Source organism: Aplidium turbinatum, chromosome 12 (genome assembly GCF_918807975.1).
Source record: "Aplidium turbinatum chromosome 12, kaAplTurb1.1, whole genome shotgun sequence".
NCBI lineage: Eukaryota > Metazoa > Chordata > Ascidiacea > Aplousobranchia > Polyclinidae > Aplidium > Aplidium turbinatum.
Genome location: NC_137483.1, coordinates 3933579 through 3959187, shown reverse-complemented (window position 1 = coordinate 3959187; position 25609 = coordinate 3933579). Strand labels below are relative to the sequence as shown.

The window sequence follows — 25609 nt, the reverse complement described above, 5'->3', positions numbered from 1 at the left end:
AATAGTTTGGAAATGTCGCCTTTGTTTTCCAATGTTTTTGCTATTAAAAAGCTAAATGAATCACAGATTGAGATTTGTTAATAAAACGTGTTCGTTTACAAGTTTTTCTCACTCCGCATTTAAAAAAAACTATTGGACTGAACGTGTCAATTACATGAAATTGATCATTTTCACCTAAATTGAGCAATTGAGTAAACAATTGAATTTTTATTTACCTATCAAATTAAGATTTTGAAACCTACTAGTCTTTGCGTCTAGAACTCCTACTTAAAACCACTCCTCAATAAGTTACTAAAGCAAAACTTGAGTTTATTGATTTTACCTGCCCTAATAATAACTAATTTGAAACCAGTGAAGGAAAAAAGTCGGCAACTCTGCAGATTTTCCAGGTAAAAAAATTAAAAAATACGTGTGTGACCTAGGTAGGCTACTGAAATAGTGCTACTAACTGACCCAGGGTTGTCATATTGGCGTTTTTCCTGCCAAATTCCACAAATTTGGCGTTTTTTTAAAGCGTTTGGCAGGAGAAAATTACGTTTGGCAGTTTGGCATTTTTTTGGCATTTTTTATTTTTGTGTCTGGCATTTTTTTGTAATTATTGCGATACCGGTACAACTCACCACTACAGTTTTTTCAAAAACTTTTATTAATGAAAGTCCATCAAAAAACTTTAATTTATGGACTAGAAACTCTGAATTCTTAATTTATTGAAATGGAAGCTCCAGACCAGAGGCCAGTCACACCAGTCACCAACCAAAGTTGGAGTTGGACTGGGCAGGTGGAGGCATGCGGTTTTGACATTTATTTTCTTGCGGCTTGCCAATAGTAAGTGTTAACAGGGTATGGTTAATGATGCGCAGTCGCACCGTTTGAGTTGAAAGCATAGCTTAGGGTCTTTAGGCCAGAGGTCTTGTAGAAATTTGAACCGGAACGTATTTGGCCTACCGGTATGCTGTACTGTGTATGAATGGCTGGCTGGGCTGAACACGTTGACAATGACATACAGGTAGGCTATAAACCTATACGGGAGGCTACTGTCTCGAAGAGCACACGGTCACTGTGCAGCCTACCAGGAATTTCGTTGACTTGAGCTGCTGAATTGGTACCAGAAGTTCCTCACCAGTACCGTACATGCAGTCTATTATATAGCCTATGGCATGTGAAAAAGCATGTTAAAATGAAATGCGTTTTTTTATCAGATTATAATCAAAATCTAAAATTGTAGTCTGCAAGTGCCGCCCGGGGCGGTCCGCCCCCCCCCCCCCCCTAGCTACGCCACTGTAAATCACCTTCAGTTAAGCTTATTCAAACAGAATATTTGCGATGCAAAAGTTTCAGATAGCTGTTTGATATTATGAATGCATGTGAAAACCTATCGGATGCCAGAATAGCTCCACATCCACTTGTAAAAACATACACTACAAGGCCAGTTGGTCTTTATCACCTTTTTCTGATTGCGCTTGGTTGATGCTTGATAGCTCCAACTATGTGGCTGCGTACAATCTTTGAAAGTTTGTTTTAATTTAGCTTGATACATGCAGTTTGTGTTTCATTATTCATACTAAGTGGTCTACCAAGTTAAATTAAGACAATATACCATCAGACAGAGCCATATGTAGCACCAAATAGTATGGTGTATGACCTTTTTGATTAACAGGACAAGTAACTATTAACACTAACAGTTTGGCATTTTTTTTGGCAGTTTATTTTGAAACCCCGAAAAATTTGGCAGTTTTTTGGCGGTTTTTATGAAACATTTGGCAGGCAAAGCTATTTTGGATCTGGCAACCCTGAACTGACCTGTCTGTGAGCCTGTGATGTGAACTAGGATTTTGGAGGTGGACTTATTTACTATATAGGTGTGACAACTTGTTTGACGCATTTTCTTGGTTTATTCTTTTAAAACATCTGCATTGAATTTGAAGATTTGTCATTCAGAAACGACTTGACTCCCGAAAGCTTGATGAGGTGATTAATTACCGTAGGCTACTATACTGTACATAATGTTGTTATGATGCTTGTTCACAGTCATACGAACAATTTCATTCCTTGTCTTTTACTTTGAATTCTACTTAAATAAGCTGTGTCTGGCTGCTTTGCGTACCGGTACCGGTATGTCAGTCAGTGTATTTATTTGTCACAAACACAAACATGAAAAGAATACAAAATATGCAATAATCTGCTGTGTGTTATATGGATGCAACCTAGTTCGTACCCTGAACAGTTCGGACCCTCAGTTCGTACCCTGAAAAGATCGAGAGAAAAAATTAAAAAAAGCGGAAGTCGCTGATCGCAGTTTCCGCTAACCCTAACTCTAACCATAGACTAATCTATGCTCTAACCCTAACCCACGCTGATCGCAGTTTCCGCAAACATTTATCCGTAGTTTCCGCTAACCGCAGTTTGCGCTAACCTTTACCCTAACTCTAACCATAAAGTAATCTATGCTCTAACTGTAACCCTCGCTGATCGACGTTTCCGCCAAACATTTTTCCGCAGTTTCCGCTAACCTTTACCCTAACCCTAACTATAGAGCAATCTATGCTCTAACCCTAACCCTCGCTGATCGCAGTTTCCGCAAACATTTTTTCGCAGTTTTTGCTAACTGCAGTTTCGGCTTACCCTAACCCTAATTCTAAGGCAGTGGCTATTTGACCGGCGCCGGTCTTTGAATCTGAAACACTATTTGACCGGTCATGACGTCACAATACAGTCACTTTTTTTCTTTTTCTCTTTCAAAGCAAAAGACGAGAAGCACGTATATAACTTCTAATTCGATCATTTTATTCAACTCGTTACGTGGCGCGTGCGTTACGTCGCAGGCTCATATACTAGAGGGACTGAGTTCGATACTACCCGGAAGCGTTCCTTATTCTATTATTTTTTTTTTTTAACTAAATTTTGACCCGAAGTGCATTTTTGTAGTTAATTTTTAATTTGAGTTGTCTACAGCCCAATTTTTTATGTCTTTTCAAATGTGAGTAATAAAGTTAGAGTTTTTTTAATTTGCTGGAATTTGAGAATTTCTCTGGGTAATTTTCCGTTTGGGGCCGTGCTAACGATAGCCTACTACATAATTTTTCATTCAGGCACGTTTTAAACCTTTCAAGGTTTTGCCACCTTTTCCCGTTCATTAACGTGCTGGTAGGTCTATATCGATTTTTGTAGTTAGTATCTTTTTCGTCCCGGACGCGTAAATGACGAAAAATAAAATGTTTGATTGATTGATGTGACCGTGTTTGCCGAACGAAGCATTACATTTTTGCTCTCAACAACAAGTAGTTATATACAATGTTTCTTTTAAAAAAATGGTAATGGCATGTAAATGTAATGCAACTCAAATTAAAAATTGACTACAAAAGTGCACTTCGGGTCAAAATGTAGTTAAAAAATAAAAATAAATAAAAAAAAGGAACGCTGCCGGGTAGTATCGAACTCAGTCCCTCTAGTATAGGAGCCTGCGACGTAACGCACGCGCCACGTAACGGGTTGTATAAAATGATCGAATTAGAAGTTATATACGCGCTTCTCGTCTTTTGCTTTGAAAGAGAAAAAGAAAAAAAGTGACTGTATAATGACGTCATGACGGTCAAATAGTGTTTCAGATTCAAAGACCGGCGCCGGTCAAATAGCCACTGCCTAATTCTAACCATCGAGTAATCTATGCTCTCTAACTCTCGCTGATCGCAGTTTCTGCAAATATTTTTTCCGCAGTTTCCGCTAACCGCCGTTAACCCTAACCCTCGAGTTTGTTTGTGGAAACTCCGATCAGCGACTTCGGCTTTGTGCTATTAAACTGCGATCAGCGACTTCGGCTTTTTTTAATTTTTTCTCTCGATCTTTTCAGGGTACGAACTGAGGGTCCGAAGTGTTCAGGGTACGAACTAGGTTGCACCTGTGTTATATGACGAGGAGACTGCGAAAAGACCAAGCGGTCGTCTAGTCAACAGCCACCTCAAGCTAGGGGATGTACGTAGCAAGTTTTAGTAAATCAATAGCCTAATGTACCGGTAATGTTTTAAATGTTTGTTGTTTTTGTTGTTTGTTTAGTAAAAAGTGCTTCTAAATGTGTCATAGTCGATCATTTCTCATAATTTCTCTCATTAAATAGATTTAATAAAATTAACTCATAATTTTCTTATTCAAAACTGGAGCTTGATCTGTTACATTTTTTGTGGCTGTAGCTTGGGTGCAACCTAATTCGTACCATGAACAATTCGTACCGTCAGTTCGTACCTTGAAAAGATTAAAAGAAAAAATTAAAAAAAGCCGAAGTTGCTGATCGCAGTTTCCGCAAACATTTTAAAAGGGTTAGGGTATGGGAGTATCGATTAGCGGTATCCGCAAACAAACCAACTGAAAAGATCGAGAAAAAATAGAACATTGTTGATCGCAGTTTTCGTTTTTCGCAGTTTCCTCAAACATTTGTAAATTTCCGGTAAGGATCCTAGAGTTTGCCAAAGTTGCTGATTGCAGTTTCCGCAAACATTTTAAAGGGGTTAGGGTTGATCGGAGTTTCCGCAAACATTTTAAAAGGGTTAGGGTGTTTCCGCAAACAAACAAACTGAAAAAATCGAGAGAAAAAAATAGAACAAAGCCTAAGTCGCTATCGCAGTTTTCGTTTTTCTGCAGTTTCCGCAAACATTTTTAAATTTTCGGTAATGATTCTAACAGTTTGCCAAAGTCGCTGATCGCAGTTTCCGCAAACATTTTAAAAGAGTTAGGGGTTAAGGTTGATCGGAGTTTCCGCAAACATTTTTAAATTTCTGATAATAATCCTAAGAGTTTTTCTTTGTTGGCGGAAAATTTTAAAATGTTTGCGCAAACTGCGATCAGCGACTTCAGCTTTTTTAATTTTTTCTTTCGATCTTTTCAAGGTACGAACTGACGGTACGAATTGTTCATGGTACGAATTAGGTCGCATCCCTCTAGCTTCAACTCCACAGCAAGCAGAGTTAAAGGTTCCGGCTCCAAAGTAAACTGATTTAATGCCTCCGGTTCCATAGCAGAATACAAAGCTTTGGCCTCAAAGTAAGCGGATTTAATGGTTCCGGTTCCAATCCATAGCAAGCAGAGTTAAAGGCTCCGGCTCTATTGAAAGCGCTTAGCTTTGCAGCGTTGATGTAAACGAGAAGTGCAGTTCTCAGGGTCTGCGTGTTGTTGCTGTCATTGCATTATTTTACCACTCTTTTTATACATATATATATAATTGTTTTATTAGGCACTTCAGCAGATTGCATAGAATTATTTCGCCTGAATGACAGTGGTGTTTAAACACATTTTGAAAATAAAACAACGGTCACAAAATGCACTATTGTAATATTAATTCTTACAGTAACACTGCTAAATTATTAGGAAGTGGCTTTTTGACCGGCGGTAAATAATTACCGGTAAATATACCTCTACTTTAAAAAAATAGCCACAAATATGCACATGGACTAAATTATACAAACTGTGAAAGAAATCTAGATGTGAAAAACCTGTGCATAATTGCCTTGCAATAACACATACAGTTTTTGGATGTTCTCAAGATATCTAGAAATGTTTGAAAAAAATTTCTTTGGGTAAAATCCATATCTCAAAGGTTTTTTTCAATGTAAAAACAGAGTAACACTTACCACCAGGCATTTTGCCGTAAAATAATATTTTTACGATGAAGAGATGTTATTTTGTTTTATATATGCATTATGCAATGCAACAAGTTTTGAGAAGTCACATTCATAGTCTGAAGTCTCCCTCTTTTACAATTTATTGACACTTACAGACGTTACAGTACTATATATATATGTTTAGTTTTGATGTGCCCTAACTTTTGTAGCCTTGGGTCGCATTTTGCTAGTGACGAGTCTTGTTGGGCCACATTAAATTTTTTACTCAATAGGGTAGCTGCTTTTTGAGGTGAAAAGCAGTTGCAAAAATCTCGACCCATACTCAAGTATGTATATATCGATTGTATCGTGGGTTACATTTTGGCTTGTTGGCCTTGCAGGTTAAAGAAAGACCTTTTCTCAGTTGCTTAGGAGCATAGCTTGTTTAAAACAACATTTGTCTACTTATTTTTACATGCAGTGTGTTGCAAAACAAGAGTAGGCTATTCTAGGCCAACACAATGTTGACAACCTTAACTATACCCGGACAGCAAAAAATCTGTCATTTTATATTGATTCAATGTTTCTGCAGATGTTGAATCAATGTAAAAATGACGGATTTCTTTGTCTGGGCAGTATTTAAAGTGATGTAATTTCAAAACAATGATCATTGATCATGATTAGACATATCACTAGACATATCACAGACATCACTCATTTTATTATTTCACATGATATTTTAGGTATATAGCTAGTGCCTTGTGGTTTTATTTTTCTGCAACTGAATATTTTGTATTTACAGGTTTCATGATTAGGTTCACAATTTTCTAGTTGTGTTTGTTTAATCATTGAATAATTATAATGCAAAACAATGGTGGATTCTTCCAGAAGTTGTGGTCATCAAAATCAGTCAGTCGTCAGCAACCAACAACTTCCAGCAGCAAGTCTCCTTCATTCAATGCTTCAAGTTTTGGAAGTTCCTTAGGTGCCTCTGTTTCTAATACTGACTCCCCGAGTTCATTTTATGCTGGCAGAGTTCGTTATGGCGGTGCCATGTCTGCATCTCGTAATAATCTGACATCACCTTATGTTGTACCTAGCATCACAAAAGCAAAAAGGAAAAGCAAAAATGTTGATGAAAGTCAAAACAGCAAGGTGCTTAACAAAAAAGTAAGTGGAACACTCAGTTCAACTGCAAGGAGAATATTTCAAGCATTGGAGAAGATGTCTACACCATTGCGTGACATAAAAAAGATTCCTCCTCCTAGTATTACAAAATCTTCAGTTTTTGGGAAACCTCAACGTAAGCGCTCAATTGGGGCAACTCTTCTTGAAAGCTCCAAACGAAGTTGTCCACCATCAAGAGGTATCACAAAGTCAAGTCGGGCAACTCAAAGTTCGACACCAACTATTCCATTAGATAACAGTTTATCAACTCAGTCAATATTAAAAAATATTTCAGCTGATTCGCAGACTACTTCTTCACCTGTTGTTTTTAAAGGAAAGCCTGCTATCATGGCTTCCCTTTCTTCTAGTGTTGGAATGAAATTGAAAAATTCTTCAGTTGTAAAACGTCCAGGAGGTAAAATGCGTGTTCCTCGAAAAACTGCAGCTCACTATTCAAATGTGATAGATAATGAAGAAATTGAAGAGCAAGGAATGCCTGACCTTAATAGCATTCCTATTGCTGTTTCATCCTTGCCTGAGTTTGATTTTGGTGGACCTGGACGTACATCAACTCCAGCACTACCCAAGTCAAATACTTCTAAAGCTCCCAACTTAGCAACAAAATCTATTGTTTTTTCTGAGCCGGTTTATACTTTTTCACCTCCTGCGGTTGCACCATCACCGAGAAAACACCTGCTTTCTGATGGAAAGTTTTCTGAAAATTTCCAATTCAGCTCCCCACTTTCAACCAAACAGAAAACAAAAAAAGTTGTAAACACTCAGAGCAATCCGGATTTTGCACAAAAAAATATTTCCCGTCCACAACCAAATATATCTCAGCCAAAATCAACCCCTGTTCTTAATACTCATGGTTCTGTCATGGATATTTTAGGTAACAAGCCTAATAGCTTTAAGAATTCTGAAAAGCAGAAAATTTCAATTGGCGATTCTAATAAAATTCCGAAACCTTCTCTGGGGGAAATGTTCAAAATGTCTAATGATATGTGGGAATGTAAAGTTTGCATGGTGAAAAATAGCAAAGATGCAACAAACTGTGTGTCGTGTCAGTCTAAAAATCCAGTTCAAAAAGATTTAGTTGTCAACAATGCTGCAAACGATTGGACATGCGATGTTTCTTCGATTAAAAACAAGAATACAAGAGACATCTCTGAAGCATGTGAGTCTCCTAGACGAGATAAGGAAATGCCAAATCCACTACTGGTTAAAAGTAACTCATCAAAATGGGAATGTGAAGTGTGCATGGTGAAAAATGATAATGAACGGGAAAGCTGTGAAGCGTGTCAGGCACCAAAACCTGGAAAAAAATCACAAACAAAATCTAAAGGTTCAAAATTGTCTGAGTGGCAATGCGACATTTGTTTGGTGTTTAATGATCCAGAAGTTGTTAAGTGTATTGCTTGTGAGACACCCAAGTCCACAACTAACCCTTTGCCTAAGAATCCTCCAGCTAAAGTATTTTCCAGCAATGTAGGGGCATTTGGCACAACCTCTACTTCCCAGAATTTTTCGTTTGGAATTTCAAAAGAAAAGCCAGTCAGTCAACTTCAAAATGACCAAAATCGCAGTTTTTCCGAGGCTTCTGAAACAGTTAAGCCTGGTCATAAACAAAATTCGAACAAAGCTGAGTGTAAATCTTCATTGCCCTTCAAGTCTGGAGTCAGTAAGGCAAATACCAGTTCAAAGTGGGTTTGCCAGGTATGCTTAGTTCCTAACGATGCAGAGCGTTCTCAGTGTATTGCTTGTGAAAGTCCTAAACTTGGGTCCGAAAACACTGAGGCAAACAAGCCCCAGAAAACTTCGTCGTTTAAATTTGGCAGCACTTCTAACACAGTTTTTCAATTTGGTAATTCTAACAAAGCTCCTGAAACATCAACTTCAAACAACACAAATCTCAAACCATCATCCATAGCAGCTACTTCTGTAGCAGACAGTGTACAAACTGGGTTTAAATTTAGTGCTCCATCTTCCTCCAACAATGACAAACTTGTTTCATCGGCACCTGCCTCTGCATCACAAAAAAACAGTTCGGTGTCTTTTAACTTTGGAAACAAATCTGCTTCCACAATTGGTGCATCAGTGAAAAATGAAGCTCCTAAGCCCACTTTTTCATTCGGAGAAAAATCACAAGTTTCTGGAAATGACCCACCTGTTGTAAAAGCAACCTTGGTAGATTCATCTGTACAGATAGGGTCTACAAACGTTGGTTTTTCATTTGGAACAAAGTCCCAGACAGAAAGTAAACCAGCTTTGAAAAAACCTAACTTTGCAAATTCTTCTGAGATAAATATCCCCACATGTGATACATTTGGAGCAACATCGTCTGAAATACAATTCAAACTCACTCAAAGCCAACCAACTCTGGGAATACCAAAAGTAACAGATTCGTCTGCCAAAAGTGAACCTCCAAAGTTGCCCTTTTCTTTTGGTACAAAAGCTCAGACTGTACCACCTAACCAGCAAATGGGTGGTGTCCCTTCTTTTACATTTGGAACAAAATCAACATCTTCATCTGGTAGTACTTTGTCTGCTGCTCCTCCAAAGTTTGCTGGATTTTCTACGAGTTTAGACAAAAACATTAGTTCCACTGCAGTAGAACAATCAGCAGGTTCTGGCAGTGCTATTAAGAATATGCTTTCGTCAAAACAGCCTCTATTATTTGGTAGTGCCACCACACACGGAGGTGAACCGAGTACTGTTGCAAAACTTCCATCAATTGATCAGAAAACTTCTTCCAACTTGTCTGCTACAACGTCTAAAAATACTGCAAGTGGATTCCAGTTTCCAGCATCACAGAGTCAACAACCTCAACCAGGCTTTGCCTTTGGCTCAAAACCAACAAGTGGGTTTTCACAAGATCCACCTTCTTTTGGTTCTCGTTCAACAACTACAGCTGGTAACGAAGGATTTTCGAAACCTGCTCAACCAAAACCGACTCCTTTTAATACATTAGCACAACAGAAAATTGGAGGAAATTCAGCATCATCTACCTTTTCTGGCTTTGGAACAAAACAAGGTGATAACAGTACTTTTGGCCAAGATACTGGCTCTTTACCAAAACCAAGTTTTAGTTTTGGAAATTCAGCTTCATCAAATGCTGGTCCGCAAGGAGTCAGTAGTAGTGTGTTTGGAAGTAATGCAGGAGCTTCTCAGTCGAGTGGATTTACTTTTGGTTCTAGTAACACTGGAAGCAAGCCACAGACGCAAAATCCGCCTGCATTTGGCAGTTCTCAAGCCGCAGCAAAACCAACTTTTGGATTTGGTTCAGCTGACCCACCTAAACCGTCCAGTACTTTTCAGTTTGGGACATCACAAAGTACCCAACCTACCCTAGGAGGTTTTGGTTTTGGAAATGCACAAAATCAAAGCGACAATTCTGCACCTTCTTCTGGGTTTAACTTTAGTGCTGCAGCCCAAAATGCGACTAAACCCATGTTTTCATCAATACCTGCATCAGGATTTCAGTTCGGCGCTGGAGCTCAAAATCAAGCACAAATGCAATCAAAACCTGATTCAACAAGTGGCTTTGCATTTGGTGCCTCCTCTGGACCACCGCCATCATTTGGACAAAACATGCCTTCAACTAATAGTGCCGGTTCTATGTTCAATATTGGTCAAAGCAACACACAAGGTAGATCAACACCAGTTCGACCAACAAAACAAGCAAGAAGACGACTAAGACCGACTAACAAAAACTGAATTAATTTAACATTAACATCATTTTGCTGAAATGTATTGCGAATTTTATGTTGATTGTGCGTAATTACAAACTCTGCCTCAAAGGATGGGTTATTTGAAAAAAAATGGCTACAACTCTTTTGTGAGATAAATCTGAGAAAGAGTGGACAGTTATTTTAACTGTGCGCTGCCCTTAAATGACATAATTTATACAGTGTCACAAATCTTGTGACAAAACGTAGTCTTTCAACAGTTTTGATGTGGAGATACATAAAGTGTCTTTTTAAAGATCCTCTTTTGTGAGAAAAATTTGTACAACAACAATACTTCCGTTTTTTGACGTGTAAGAAGTTCTGTATTGCTGCTTTTACTGAATATGGATGATCAGGTTAAGTATGTACTGACTACTTTTTGTAAAGAAATGGCATATAATTTTTACTTGACATCATGGAAAGATTTTGCTTTGTTTTAATCCTTCACGTTTTGTAAATTCGAATTGATTGCAAATATAGTAAAATGTGGTACAAATTGTATCACGAAATTGAAATATCACCATGTCATTTCAACTGCTTGAAAACTTTGCTGTCTAAAGTGGCCACCAGGTATATATTTTGTACCGGTACTACAAAAGTCACTGTCTGTGGACAGGTCACTGATTTTTTTCTATTTAAACATGTCCATTAGGCTCACCTACTACTGCTGTCAGCCTTGTCAGGGTTATACTTTTCAGGCAGAAAATTGCTATTTAGTTCGTGCGATTTGACATCCTTTATTATGCTATCATCTTTCCTTCTTCACTTAAACATGATGAGGCAATGCTGAGTGTTACCACAGAATAAGTTGATTGCCTCCAGTGACAAAACAATCATCAACAATTGACAATCCGAATTTAAAAAACAGAAATGCTGAATACTAACAAACATCTTTAACATCAATTTCAAAGATGATGTTTTGCTTCAACCGAAGTTGATGTCACCAAACATAACGTCAGTGGACAAAACTGCTGAATATATTAATTTTAAACTTGAGTGTATGATGCATAATTCCGACTAGGTTGTCTGAAGTACATGAAATTGCTTTGCTTTTCACTTTTAACCAAAGATAGACATCATTTCATTCGTATTTAAGTTTGCGAAGATTGCAACTTACATTTGCATGGTCTTTATCAGAAATCTCTTGGTGAGCTAGTATAGTTCTTGGCGTGCAAACAATGCATTTTTTGTGTTTTATTTGTGCTTTTGCAACACTGCCCTATATTCGTTGTAAACTTGTACAAAATTCAATCTTGCTGTGTTGTGAAAGATATTTTCTGTGTTTTATCATTCATTTCTGGTAGGATAACAGAAGGTAAGCAGGATTCATCAAATGTGCTTTTCAATAAATTTGACTCAATATCAAGCACTTGTTATCAATCTGACTGTTTACTTGGCTGAAAGTTTTCCAGCGGCTTTAATTCAACAGTACTTGTTACTAAAATGCTTTGTGAATGCAATGAAGTTGTTTCTAACTGCCTACTTACCAATAATAATTTGAATAATTGTGGTTGTGGTGGTATAACTGATGCGGAATGGCACGTTTCGGCGAGTCCGATTTGGCTAATCCGATTCGGCTAGTCCGATTCGGCGAGTTCCCTATTCGGCGAGAGCCTTTTTCGGCGAGTGCCCTATTCGGTGAGTTTTTGAAATTTTATTTTTGAAAGGGATTTATCGGGTACCGTAGCCTAATTGTTTTCACATCGTTTTAACGTCGCTGAACGTGCAGAAAGGAATAAAAATAAATGTTTGAACTATATATTTATTAAAATTCGTCATGTCAGTTCAGTTGTTTTATTTCTGACCATCATATCAAAAACAATACACGTCAACATAGCAAAGGTAGAAGCGACAAAACGCGAACGCTAAAACGTGCTTGAATTCGTCAGGTCCATTCAGTTGTTTTTAAGGTAAAAGCGACAAAACGTTAAAACGTGCTTGTGGCCGAAGTAAGTTATTGAGTTGAAAGAAATTTGGCACGGTCGTAACACCTTCAGAAAAATTTAAGATGTGAAGGGAAAATAAAAAAAAGAAAATGTTACAAAAAAAATCATGTTTATATCTATAAGTTAGTGTATATCTACTAGTTATCCCTACCAGCAAAAATTTGTTCCAAGAACCCAGTTAGCCTAACAGTTCATTTTTACATTGTAGTAACAGAATGAAAAAGCTAACTAAATGTGTGGCCTATCGTTTTAACGTCGCTAAACGTTGAAATCATGTAGAAAAGAGAACTTTGATGACTAGGATACGTTGCAAGCCTTAAAGCAGCCGGCGGCCATGGCCGCTAAGTAGTGCTTGAATGACCGCCTGTGCTACCTCCTCCGTCGGCCAAGTTTGGCCGCCGGTTTCTTCTAGCCTATTATTTAATTTCGCAATAGAATGATCGTGGATTAATTGTCGAAAATATGTAGTATCAAAGAGTGACGCAGAATTAGGTCAGCGCATCATAGTCACTACTGTTGTATTGAATATATCCAGCTGCGATCACCAGCACTGTAAGTCTTGTTTGCAATTCCCGATGTTTATTTTAACGAAGTGTTAATCCGAAGTGCTAATTTACATCGGTTGGCAAAATTGTTGTTTTTATATCGATTCAATGTTGTCGGACATTGAATCGTTGTTAAAAAGGAGAACTAGGTTCTAAGTTGACATCCGTGGGTAAAACATGTGTCTTCATAGTTGAGAACGCTGTGGGTTAGTGACTTCACACCCTCAATGGTGACATCATAACGGAATAAATGGTCAGGTTTTATAAAAGGCGGGATGCAGTTGAAACAATTTACTGAGCTACGAGCAGTTAAAACAATTTAGGGTCGTTAGATGGTCCCGCAATACTGGAATACAATCCCGATAAAGCATTTAATGCGTGGTACAACGATTATATTGCAGGACAAGGCCTAGACTTCAACAACGCTAAGTGATCATTTTAACATTGTTGCAAGTTTAATGGTATTTGCTTGTGCTATCGTTATTGTATTTTGGCCTCCAAGCACGCAGATTTGGCCGCCGAGATGGAGCTCTCGGTAGGCCACGATGGCTGTCGGAAAAAAAACACGAGTTTTAAGGCCTGCGTTGAAACTGAGAAACATTCACAGAAACCCTTCGATACGTTGCATTTTTAAGATAATGTATTCAGACGTTGAATCAATGTACAAATGAACTGTTAGGCTAAATAGGTTCTTGGAACAAATCGAAGGGCTTCTGTGAATGTTTCCCAGTTTCAACGTATCCTAGTCATCAAAGTTCTCTTTTCTACACGATTTCAACGTTTAGCGACGTTAAAACCATGTAAAAACGACAATTTGAAACGACAACCAAACTAATCATTTTAAATATTCAAAAGTACTAACTTATAGACATTAAACATGATTTTTTTTTTGTAACATTTTCTTTTTTTTATTTTCTTTTCATTTCTTAAATTTTTCTGAAGGTGTTGCGACCGTGCCAAATTTTTTTCAACGCAATAACTTACTTCGGTCACAAGCACGTTTTAACGATCGCGTTTTGTCGCTTCTACCTTTTTCTACACCTTTGCTATGACGTGAATTGTTTTTGATATCATGATCAAAAATATAAACAACTGAACTGACATGACGAATTCAAGCACGTTTTAACGTTCGCGTTTTTTCGTTCGCGTTTTGTCGCTTCTACCTTTGCTATGTTGACGTGTATTGTTTTTCATATGATGGTCAGAAATAAAAACAACTCGACTGAACCGACAAAACGAATTTTAATAAATATATAGTTCAAACATTTATTTTTATTCCTTTCTGCAAGATTTCAACGTTTAACGATGTAAAAACGGCAATTATAATTAGGCTACGGTACCCGATAATTCCCTTTCAAAAATAAAATTTCAAAAACTCGCCGAATAGGGCACTCGCCGAAAAAGGCTCTCGCCGAATCGGACTAGCCGAATCGGAGTCGCCGAATCGGACTCGCCGAATAGTAGCAGACCCTAACTGATGTGCTCATCAGTATTAGATTATCATGTTTTGTGACTTACAACTGCTATTGCAAGACGACATCTGCTTTAAATGACAACATATATACTAGGGTGGCTCTTATTTGCCACCCTAATATATGCTATTACTATTCTACCTACAACCTTGTTCTGGTTGTCAGAATAAAATAATTTGTGCTATGACATTTAAAATTAGTTTATAAAATTTGAATTTGGATGCTCTTACAACTGATCAAATAGTCATACCAAATAAACAAATCGGTTGTTTTGGCAGATTAGTCCGCAGAATAACATTTGTGCACCAACCGTAGTCTGCTTATTGGTAGTTTACCAATGTTTAGGTTCATTTGCTGCTGTAGGTGTATCCAATTACGCTCCTGTGATCGATCTTTGCATGCTGATTGAATAGTGATTGGCGGACTTATGTCATCATTAAACCATAAATTGTCTAACTTTGCTTTTGTAACATACATGTCTATTGCTCACATTGTAATAAATGTCACTATTCTTTTGCATAGAGCAATTGCACAGCTCCAACAAAGAATTTTTTGCCTTATTTGTTGATGCACATTCATAAAAACAAATGATGCTTCGTCAGTTTGTTCAAATATGCCTTTGAGCTTACTATCTGTTATCTTATGAGAATTCTTGCACAATTATGCTTGTGGTATCTGAATTCATTTGCTGCTTTTTACGAGCTCCGTTAGCGTATTAATGTTAAAAAATATGAGTCCGAAATGTGAACTGAAAATTGCTTTTGTATCTTGTAAACACACCAATTTGTAATTTAGGAAAATATTTTAGGGCTGATTTAATTGAACAATGAGTGTGGAATCGACTTCTGGTTCTGAAGGGGACCGTGGAAAGCGAACATCGCATTCAGATGCCAAATTTGGGGGAATACAAATACATGGCTTTGAAGGACGTGTTGGAACGTTGTCTAAAATGACACAAGAAAGAAAACATGTTTTAAAAGTCGCCATTGAAGCACCTTCTTCTACTCCACAGCTGTACGAAATAAATCAAAAGCTGTCCTTGAAAGATAACATCCGAGACTTTTGCAAAAGGTGGAATGTGAGTAATCCTGACTTTTATGCCATGCAACATTATGATTCTAAGCAGTACATAACCGAGACAACACGGAATGAAGTTAAAGATGGCTCCGTTCTGCGGCTGGCAACCTCGCCACAAAAAGTTGCTGGAAAACTTATGGAAATTTTAAAGCAACCTGGCAATACTGAAGATAAACCGAAAGCTCTCAAACAACTATCACAGCATTCTACTGATCCCACCTTTTCTTATGAATGTATAAAAAACCACCAAGGTTTACAGTGGTTGGTGGAAAGTGTAGAAAAGGGTGAATTATATGGAGGAGCTTTAGCATATGCTCTGACATCATTTTTAGAGCTCATGGATCATGGCATTGTGTCATGGGACGAAGTGTTGACAAACAAATTTGTCAAAACTGTTGCAGGCCATGTGAACAAAGTTTCTGATTCTGATGCGACCATCCTTCAGCGGTCTTTAGGTATCATGGAGTATGCAGTTGTCAATAGTCAAAAATTTTATCCTGTTATTCAAGATGCCATCACAATCGGAAATCTTACGTCACATTTGCAAAGATCAAACTCTGAAATTCAACAAAATACAATTGCTCTTATAAACAGTTTATTTATGAAAGCTCCTAATGACCACAACAAAATCACCGGGCGACGAAAAATATCAGATGCAATGGCTCAGAAACAGTTCCGTAGTGTTGTATTGAACAATGTTATAAGGACATCAAAGGCTATTGGGTCAGAGATGGCTCATCAACTACATGTTCTTCAAGTTTTGACGTTCAACACTTTGGAGGAGCGAATGCTGATGCGTCTTGATCCTTTGAATCAAGAACAAAAAGAAAAACTGCTTGAATTGCGCAATATTGCTTTTGATTCTTCTCAACCGTCATTTCCTCCCTCAAAGCGGACGCAGGGACACACAGCATTCAACCCCCTTGATTTCAAGAAACTTGGATTTTTGAATTACAATAACCCTGTGTTAGAGTTTGATCAAATCCCTCCTGGTGTTTTATGCTTGGACTTAATGGTTTATTTTGCAAGAAATCAACAGGATAATTACATTAGACTTGTGCTTGAAAACAGCTCTCGCTTTGACAAGCACGAGTGCCCTTTTGGGAAAAGTTCTGTGCATGTTACCAAGATGCTTTGTGAAATCTTGAAGATAGGGGAACAGCCCACAGAACTAGGCCAAGATTTTTACCCAATGTTCTTTACTCATGATCACGCGTTTGAAGAGTTTTTCTGCATTTGTATTCAGTTATTTAACAAGACATGGAAAGAAATGAGCGCAATTAAAGATGATTTTGACAAAGTTATGAGCGTCCTAAGAGATCAAGTAGTTTTAGGTCTCAGCAACAAACCGACTTCACTTGACTCTTTTAAACAAAAGCTTGTTAATCTCAGTTATTCAGAAATTCAGAAGAAACGTCAACAAGAAAGGTTGGATAAAGAACAATTTGACTCTCAAGCAAGGCCAGTGGTCGAGTTACAGCAGGAAATTAAGCCAGAAATTATTCAACTGATCAAGCAACAAAGGTTAAACTATTTGAAAGAAGGAACAGCCTTTCAAAAAATATCCAGCAAAAGAAGAGGGAAATCTCGCTGGTACTGCAGACTGTCACCAAACCTTAAAGTTTTTCACTTTGGCGATATTGATGATTCCGTTATGAATTGCGACATTGATATGTTGCCTGAAAAGTTGCCAATTACTGATATAAAGGATCTTGTTGTCGGCAAACACTGTCCACATATCAAAAATGCTCGAACGCATAAAAGTACAGCAGATCTCGCATTTTCCATTATGTTTGATCCTGATGAAGCCTTAAACTTCAATGCACCAGACAGAGATTCTTGGTCCATGTGGACCGACGGTATCAATGCACTACTTGGAAAGAAGATGACCAGTCCAAAAGCCAAATCTGATTTAGAAATGCTACTTACAATGGAGATGAAGCTGAGACTTCTAGACCTTGAAAACATTCCTATCCCTGATCAGCCTCCTCAAATTCCAGAGCTTCCGCATAATTACAACTTTGTTTCAACTAAAACCTGATTTTTGTTGTTGTTCAACTTTAAAGATATATTACTACATTGTAATGCCAACTATTTTACTTTCCTTGCTTTGTTTGAAACCGTGAAAGTGCAGCATACTATCCAGGCTTTCACAATCTTAAGCAGATCCCATCTGCCTTCGTCACACTATTGTTGTTGTTGACGTTGGTTCACTTTATTTGCTTTGTTCCTTGATCAAACCAAAAATTTTCTGCAAACTTTAATCTTTAAAGATTAGATTTTTTAATCAGATCCTAATGTTAAGATCCTATATATAATTTTTTTAATCCTAATATCCAATTTTCGTCATAATCGATTCTATTCCCGCCCAGTTATTTTTAAAATGATGTTATTCACGTGCCGTAACGTAGTGGCATCTCTATGAAATTTTAATGGCTTGATAAACATAATTGCACAATGTGAAGCCAATGCTATGGCTCTTAGAGCACAACTTTTGTAGCTTATTGATTTTGTTAATCACTGATATTTTAATTGCGGTGAAGCATTCCAACATCAAAACAATATCCTTTGCTGAGTTCGCAAAGGAAACAATACTAGTTGTGAAATGGTGTTCTGTGAACTACCCAGGGTGAGGTATGCACCGTCAAAATTGAGGAAAACTGAATAGTTGTTGCATATTCTCCCCCTTCTAATGATGATGCGAACATTGCTTCACCAGCAATCACTTGCAAGTGGTAAAGTGAATTCCTTGGAAAATGTTGAACTTCGGTTGTAATGTGTTATTTGCTGCGTTTAAGATCTCATTGACACATTTTAATTGTTGATGGCGTAAACGTGTCCCGAATTGAGACTTCGTTGTCCTAATATTTTGATGTATTGTCAAAAAAGTGCAATTTTTTAAAAGAATTACTGTATTTTGTTTCTCTTAAATATTTCAGTTATGTGTTATGATATTTCTTTAATTATGTCCATGCCTCACTTGGTGTGTATGACCGCATTGCAAAAGTAACATATATGTGTTATGTAGTATTCAAGGAAAAATGTGCGTCGAAAATTTTTGTTTGCAATGTTAAATATACTTCACTTGGTCTTGACGTTCGCATTTTTATGTATTTCAATTTTTTTTGAATTTTTACTTTTAAATAACAAGTTTTGGCTGCTACTTGTACAGCCATACAAACTGATAGAATGGTGTATGTTCTTAAGCTAACTTGCGGTGTTGTGCTGGTACCGTTTGCGTTTCAAATATGCAGTATTTTTCTGTGAGTTTATCTCCATACCGACAGCAACAGCGTTGTCAGTTATGATGCTGAAGGTGGTTGAAGTCCAAGATAGGTACGTAGTCTACGTCGCACTCGTATCAAAAACAACATTGTCTTTGAATTTCCCACCATTAGTTGTGGAACTTGTGGTGTTCATTTTTAATCAGACTGTTTTGAATCAATTTATAATGAAATAGGAAATATCATGCATTCAACTACCCTTTGACAATAACCATTTAAATTTTGTTAATTCCCAGTTTTCATTGTATGTCCTTCAAATTAATTTTATTGTCCATACTGTCAATGTGTATCATGAGTTTAATTGTGCATGCTAAATTGACTATTTCATGGTCTATATATAATATATCTACGAATCTATCGTCTATTTCATATCGTTTTTGTCTGGACTTCAAATAGTTTATGCAAAGTCTTGTGAAAATAGGTAGAGAGTCTTTTTATTTCAACACGTGATGTATCTTATGTTGGTACTACAATATTTCCACGACTGGGATGACTATTTTGGAGAATACAGATATGATAGAGATCTTTTTAGATCAGTGGTTCCCAACCTTTTTAACCTTGCGGCACCCTATCAAAGAGATAAATAGTTTGCGGCACCCTGGTAAAACTGGATCAACTTGATGAGGTTTGTGTATTTCAATAACTGTATGAAATAACACAGAATGAGTTGTACAGTATAGCGCGCGTAAATAAATGTATTTATTCAAAAGTCGGTGTGAAATTTAGGCTTGACTTCTTGCACAAAGTCCCTTAATATCTGGGAGCACATTCGATAAATCCACCCGCATTTCTTCCTCGACTATAAGCGCAGTCGTTCTCGTTTTTTTAGTTTTTATGTCCGTTAATACGGAAAATCCACTCTCACATAGGTATGACGTGGACAACTGCAGCAAAAGCACAATAGCTTTCTTTCCAACGCAAGAATATTTATTTTGAATTTTTATCCAGAACTCGTCAAATTTTTATCTAACAAAAGTTTCCAATTTTATAATGGTTCCCAAACAATCGTGCAACTTTGTAATCGTGCTGGGTCACACAATCCGATAATCCTTTGTGTGAAATCACTGCAATTTGACTTTGTGCGCAGTGAAACGCAAAATAAAATCATGAAACCGGGCAATAATGATGCGTTTCAAACTCTCATGGAAAGTACAGCAACGAGTGAAAATCTCTTTCACGCTGTTTTTTCTGGACGAGAAAACAAAGGCACCGCGGATCAGAGTTTTAAAACAAATAAATAAATTCCGCACTTAAACGGGATAAAGTTAAAATATAGAATAGGCCACAGTATTGCAATATCTCGCGGCACCCTTGAGTATTGCAATTGGCACCCCGGTTGGGAACCACTGTTTTAGATCTTGAAAAGTATGATTCTTCTCATTAGTCAGTTGGATGGGACGGGCTTCCACAACCACCGATATGTATAATATAAACTGCAAGTTTTTTTTATAATGTTATGTTTTATTATTCTTGTCGTTTTATATACTGTCGGCAACTGACGTTGCTTTGGCTTGGAGTATTTGTGTCATGTTCAACTCTCCTAGCCAGCTTCACTTTCAATACTGTAGTAAGGATCTAAAGGTGTTAAATCCACTAAACAATCGGAGAAGGTAGATAGAATTTTTGCATCATGAGCAATGCAGCGTTGGTCATTGTTCTCTCTACAATCGATACAATTATATATGTGAATTTTTCGTTGCAACACTGTTAAACATTTTGTTGTTCAACGGTCATGATATAGTTAGCATAATTGAATGTCAACATTTTGTGTCGGTTTTGCACGCAGTTTGTATTTAAAGTGTCTGCATCCTCTACGGTCAACAATCTTGATTCTGTCATTGCATTCAATTTTTGTGCTTTGTTTAATTAATGTTTGCCGCCACGACGATGACATGATGATGTATCATTCTTGTTTGCTTGACTTGTGAAGTAAACAACGATCATGCTGCTAAAAAGCGAAACTCATTCTATTGTATTACTCTTGTGTTTGTTGCATTATCAAGTTTAAGTATTTTACCGTGCTATATCTATTAATGTTGCGTTATTTCAAAAAGAAGGCATTTGAAGTTTGCAAACTGTTAAGGATTGTCGTTATATACAGTTGCAGCCTAGTATGCTTCTTTGGTCGTTGTTTGCTGCCAAATCGTTTCTCAAATATATGTTTAAAGTTGGCATTTATCATTCACTATGATTTACTATTTTAATCTAGGCGTAATTCTAATTCCTGTACATTACATAAATTTTATATTGATTTTTTTTTCATTTTAGGAGAAAAGAAGACCTGTAGAGCATATTAGTCATGTCGGTGTCTAATTATGTTTGGTCTACTATCTCTTCCATGAGCTCTCCCCGAGTTTATACCTCAGTGTCTGCCTGGAATGGTTTATTGTATGTTGTGGGGGGCTGTGATGAAACTGGTCAGCCTGTCAACACTTTGGAAGTGTATGACCCGAAGGAAAATACATGGACAAAGTTGAAGGGAATGCCTACAAAAAGAGCTGCCCCTATTGTGGCTGCCCATGACGGCAAGATGGTTGCAATTGGTGGTGTGGGGTCGACGCAAGCCCCGGTTGATGCAGTAGAGTTGTACATGATAGCAGAAAACAAGTGGAAGAAGCTAGCCTCTTTATCTGAAGCTCTCATGGGAATGGCTCATTTTCTCAGGGATAACAAGGTCTACATTTTTGGAGGAATGGCTGTCGACAGCAACCCTAGGGATCACTTCAAATGTCTTGTGATTGGCACAAGCGGAGGAAGTGAAAAATGGCAAGCCTTTACTCCGATGCCCACAGCAAGGTATGCAGCTCAGGCATTTTACAAAAACTCCAAAGCTTACGTGCTTGGGGGGAGAGTTGGAAAAATTCCAGTCGACGCTTTCGAAACGTTTGACTTTGATATGAGAGTGTGGTGCCAATACCCCAGCATTCCGTCAAAGCGTGTTTTTCCAAGTTACGCAATCACTGATCACCACGTGCTATCCCTGGGCGGTCTCCGTCAAACAGCACAGCAAGGGTTCAGTGATGCTTGTGAGGTTTTCGCTCTTGACAGCAACGACAGAGGAGAATGGCTTACAAACAAGCGGATGGCAATTCCGACCAAGCGTGGCGATTTCGCTACAGCGACTTTGGACAATCAAGTTGTTGTCACTGGTGGGTTGGGTAACGATGGAAAACCACTTTCATCGACGGAAATTTTTAATCCGGAAACTAAAAAGTGGAAGCGATTGGCTGACATGCCTATTGGTCATAGCACTTGCACAACAATTACACACCAAGGAAAAATCTATGTAGTAGGGGGAATTACAGCTGATGGGCCTTCAGCGTCGTGTGAAGTGTTTCAACCGCCACAAGAAGATGCTTCCTAAGTAAACTAATCCGACAAACTATTTTTTGCATCGACTTTTGTAACATTTGCACCAGTCTATATTTTCAACACTTTCGGATGGTGGATTTTGAATTATGTCTTCTCGTTTTGTGTGTTATTTAAAACTGCATGCATCATTAAACTCTGTTGCTTTACACTTGTTTTATATCAGCGTGTCCGTCCAACTTCTTTTCATTGCGGCCCAAAAACCTTTTTTTTATCTTGCCGGCCAATGTTTTTAATTAGTAGGCTTATTGATTCGTTTCTTATTCGATTCGCTTATTACTGGCAAATTATTAACTTTAGATTTTAATTTTAGACCATAGCGTTGGTATCCACGAGAATCGTAGTTGTGGTCATGCGAATACAAGCGTATGGAGCCTCGTTTCCAAGTTGATTTCGATTTTTGGTTTTAATATTGTTCATTCGCAAATGTATGATTGTACTTCCAAACATCTATTGGCCCACAGGTTCAGAACAGCATCTTTTAAAAGAGGAAACTTCTCCTTGGACACTAACTTCCAAAAGCTTGTAAGATTTTCCATTTTCTTTGACAGCGAAAGCGGATCGTTCTGAAGTTCACATAATTGGAGTTGAAGCTCTGGGCGCTGTGTACTAACTCTTACGCCCATGGGAAAATTTTTTGAACGAAGTGATATTGTTATGCATCACAAAGGATCATTCACAAAGTTTGTTCTTGTCAATTACAATAACAAAGAAACAAAAATTGAAGTGATACCCCATTGCTATATTAAAGCAAAGCTGACTATCAGTTCGCGGGCCAAAAAAACAGAGTTTGCGGGCAAAGTTTGGCCCGCGGCCTGCAGTTGGACCACGCTGTGTTTATATTATGTGTTTTGTTTCAAAAGAACCACACAAATTGGTTTTGTAGAGCAATCTATTTTTTCCTAGTTTTGTGTGAAGTTGTATGAAAATAAGCACGTACCAAGCGACATGGTGCGACGCATGGTGTAACTGCAGTATGACGGAGATAAGCGAGGTGGTGCTAGGCTCTCCGATCCTTCGACTACGCGTCTACACTACCGATATTATTGTCATAGAAATTATTTACTTTTTCTTGTCTTACACACAGGTCCCCTTGAATTTGGAAAATCTCTGAAAAGACGTTTTGAAGTTTGAAAATCAAACTTTTGAGAAGTTTCTTTATAGGCTACCCAAATGGAGTTTTCTTTGCATTTTCTGTTTCAGGGTATGCTTCATTAGAATTGGCAAGATAGAATATAAACCTTAATGCATTGGGTGTTGCCAAGTTTATCAATGCATTTGCATTTTTTGTCTTTTTTGTTGCATGTCAAATATTATAGTTTTTAAAGTATTTTGTTGTAATTTTGCGATAAAGAAGCCGTCTTGTTGGTGTAGCATGCGTGTTACAGTGTTGGTAGTTCATATTCTAACAATTGTTTAAAATGGAACATTAGGGCATCCTGTAACTTGTTCTGTTATAACGTTCTCCAAGTTCTTCATAAATCGTGCTCCTTATTTTTCCATCAATGCATATTATTGTAGTGCTATTCCTCCTGACATTTTTATATATGTTCAACCCGTTTTATAGCAATGTCTTGCTTACTGCTAAGCATCTGATTTGATCCTCAACACTGAGCTAGAGCTTTTAGGCAAGAAGCTTACATTTTAATTCTCTACTGTACTAATATATCGCATCAGTAATGATCTGTAACTACACCCCTAACTAGAAATGGGTACGATTTTACTTTTGTGACATTTATACATTTTTTAAGTCAACAATCGTTTGTATATGATTTTAGGCCGTCCATTGTTGCAAACACTGATTTCCATGTATCGTGCGTTGTTCATACAATATAGGCAAATTTTTAATTTTCTTGCTCAAAGGTATTTCGTGTGCGGTGTCTATTGGAATAGAACCAGCAGCCACTATTCAATCACTTTTTCGACTACACGATAATTTCATTGATTCTATTTGAATAAGAACTCTTTTGAAGATTCCACCAAAGATAACAGACTGTTCAGTTTTTATTTTTTTATAGAAATTATATATGTTGGATTGCAGTGAAATGTATACATTTTGTAATTTATTGCGTATTGTAAGTTCCATTATGGATTTTGTGATAGCCTACTGCATAATAGAGAGGGGTGAGCCATCATGCAACCATCTATCCCCCCATCATCTATTGAGCAGCATTTTCCCAGTCGTATTGGGAGCACAATGCAGAATAGTCGTGTTCGACGACTACCATGTTGTACAATTTAATAAATCCATTATTCTGTCACCTTCTTGATGTGTCGTGTCTGGTTGATTATGGGAATTTTGACACTTGGATTGAGATCGCCCGTTTGGAAACTTAACCCTGAAAGCTTCGCACAACCAAATTGTAGTGGGAAAATTTAAATGCATTCCTCAGCGTGCATCCAGGGGTAGATGCAACAAATAACCTTAGGGGTGAGTTCAACCGAAATACAATAATGTGTAGGCAGGCCCGTGTTAACTGCCCCCCGGCTGGGGGGTACACAATTGTTAAGGGCCCACTCATTTTAGTCTGTTAATTTCTTTGATGCTTTAAAAAGGAAAAAAAGCTGCTACAGAAGCTCGATAATAACCAACAGCTTAAACTATACAAGGCCATAAACTATACAAGGCCATGTAGTACTATGTACTACTTACCAAACCCACTGCTGGGGGCCCACCTCCTTCTAGGGTCCCACGCGTAATTACAGTAGTTCGTGCAGGGTTTTTCGGCTTGAAATTTTACATGTAGGCTAGCTTTTAATTTTTTCTATTTTTACAAAATTGTCTCGCTCGCTATGCTCGCTCAACCACATTTTATGTACCTAACCAACGACCTTGGGCATGCATAGTTTTAGAAGTGGATTAAAGGAGTAAAAGCTTTTTTTGTGTCCAATAAAAAAAAAAAAACAATTTATGTAATGTTCGAAAGTAAAGAGTGCTCACTCAAATAGCCCAGTTAACCTGTTGAGTGCGGATGGCCAAACTTGTTGTTCGAGCTGAGGAGCATTGTTTCCAATGATAATTAAAGTGTGGCAGAAATAATGCGATTAGCCTACAACAGAAAACAATAGTTCAATATTGACTTGATAGGTCAAAAGGAAACAAAAACTAGCTTACAAAAAAAAAAAACTAAAACAAAAGCTTGTTGCGCTGTGGGCGGAAAACTCCCCACTACTATACAAAGTAATAATGCTACGAAAAATGCTCGGTGTCTTTAAATTAAATGCGCGCAGCAACCTGAGTTGCTAGCGCATTTAATTCTTAGGTTTAGTCGGCATATTTACTTGTTTTTCTAAAAAATCTTAAGAATTGTTAACTCTTTGCTCCTGAAAAGATGAATGTGAATGTTTTTCCAAAAAAAATTTGCGGCCTTAACCTGACGCTTTCTTGTCTTATTTTTATGAACCATCACTAAACATAAGGGCCCACTAGTGG

General features: G+C 37.6%; 3 protein-coding genes across 3 annotated transcripts in view; all 3 read left to right on the top strand.

Moving 5' to 3' along the window:
- The window catches only part of LOC145780939 (kelch domain-containing protein 8A-like), an 85261-nt gene extending 60827 nt beyond the window's left edge, over positions 1–24434 (top strand). The window contains exon 2 of the mRNA XM_082592618.1: positions 19475–24434. Coding sequence (XP_082448744.1) covers positions 21107–22171 — 1065 coding nt within the window. The 5' untranslated portion in view covers positions 19475–21106 and the 3' untranslated portion in view covers positions 22172–24434. The remainder of the gene's footprint in view (positions 1–19474) is intronic.
- On the top strand, positions 6450–10705 carry LOC145781312 (nuclear pore complex protein Nup153-like). Its single transcript, XM_082593089.1, has one exon. The coding sequence runs from the start codon at positions 6450–6452 to the stop codon at positions 10470–10472; it is 4023 nt and encodes a 1340-aa protein (XP_082449215.1). The 3' UTR covers positions 10473–10705.
- On the top strand, positions 15273–17659 carry LOC145781311 (engulfment and cell motility protein 2-like). Its single transcript, XM_082593088.1, has one exon. It carries the CDS (start codon positions 15273–15275, stop codon positions 17562–17564), a length of 2292 nt encoding a protein of 763 aa, XP_082449214.1. The 3' UTR covers positions 17565–17659.
- Positions 24435–25609: the final 1175 nt, after the last annotated feature.

Bases quoted from the DNA above. Each gene is read 5' to 3' on its own strand.
- LOC145781311 (XM_082593088.1), top strand. From the start codon at position 15,273: ATGAGTGTGGAATCGACTTCTGGTTCTGAAGGGGACCGTGGAAAGCGA.
- LOC145781312 (XM_082593089.1), top strand. From the start codon at position 6,450: ATGCAAAACAATGGTGGATTCTTCCAGAAGTTGTGGTCATCAAAATCA.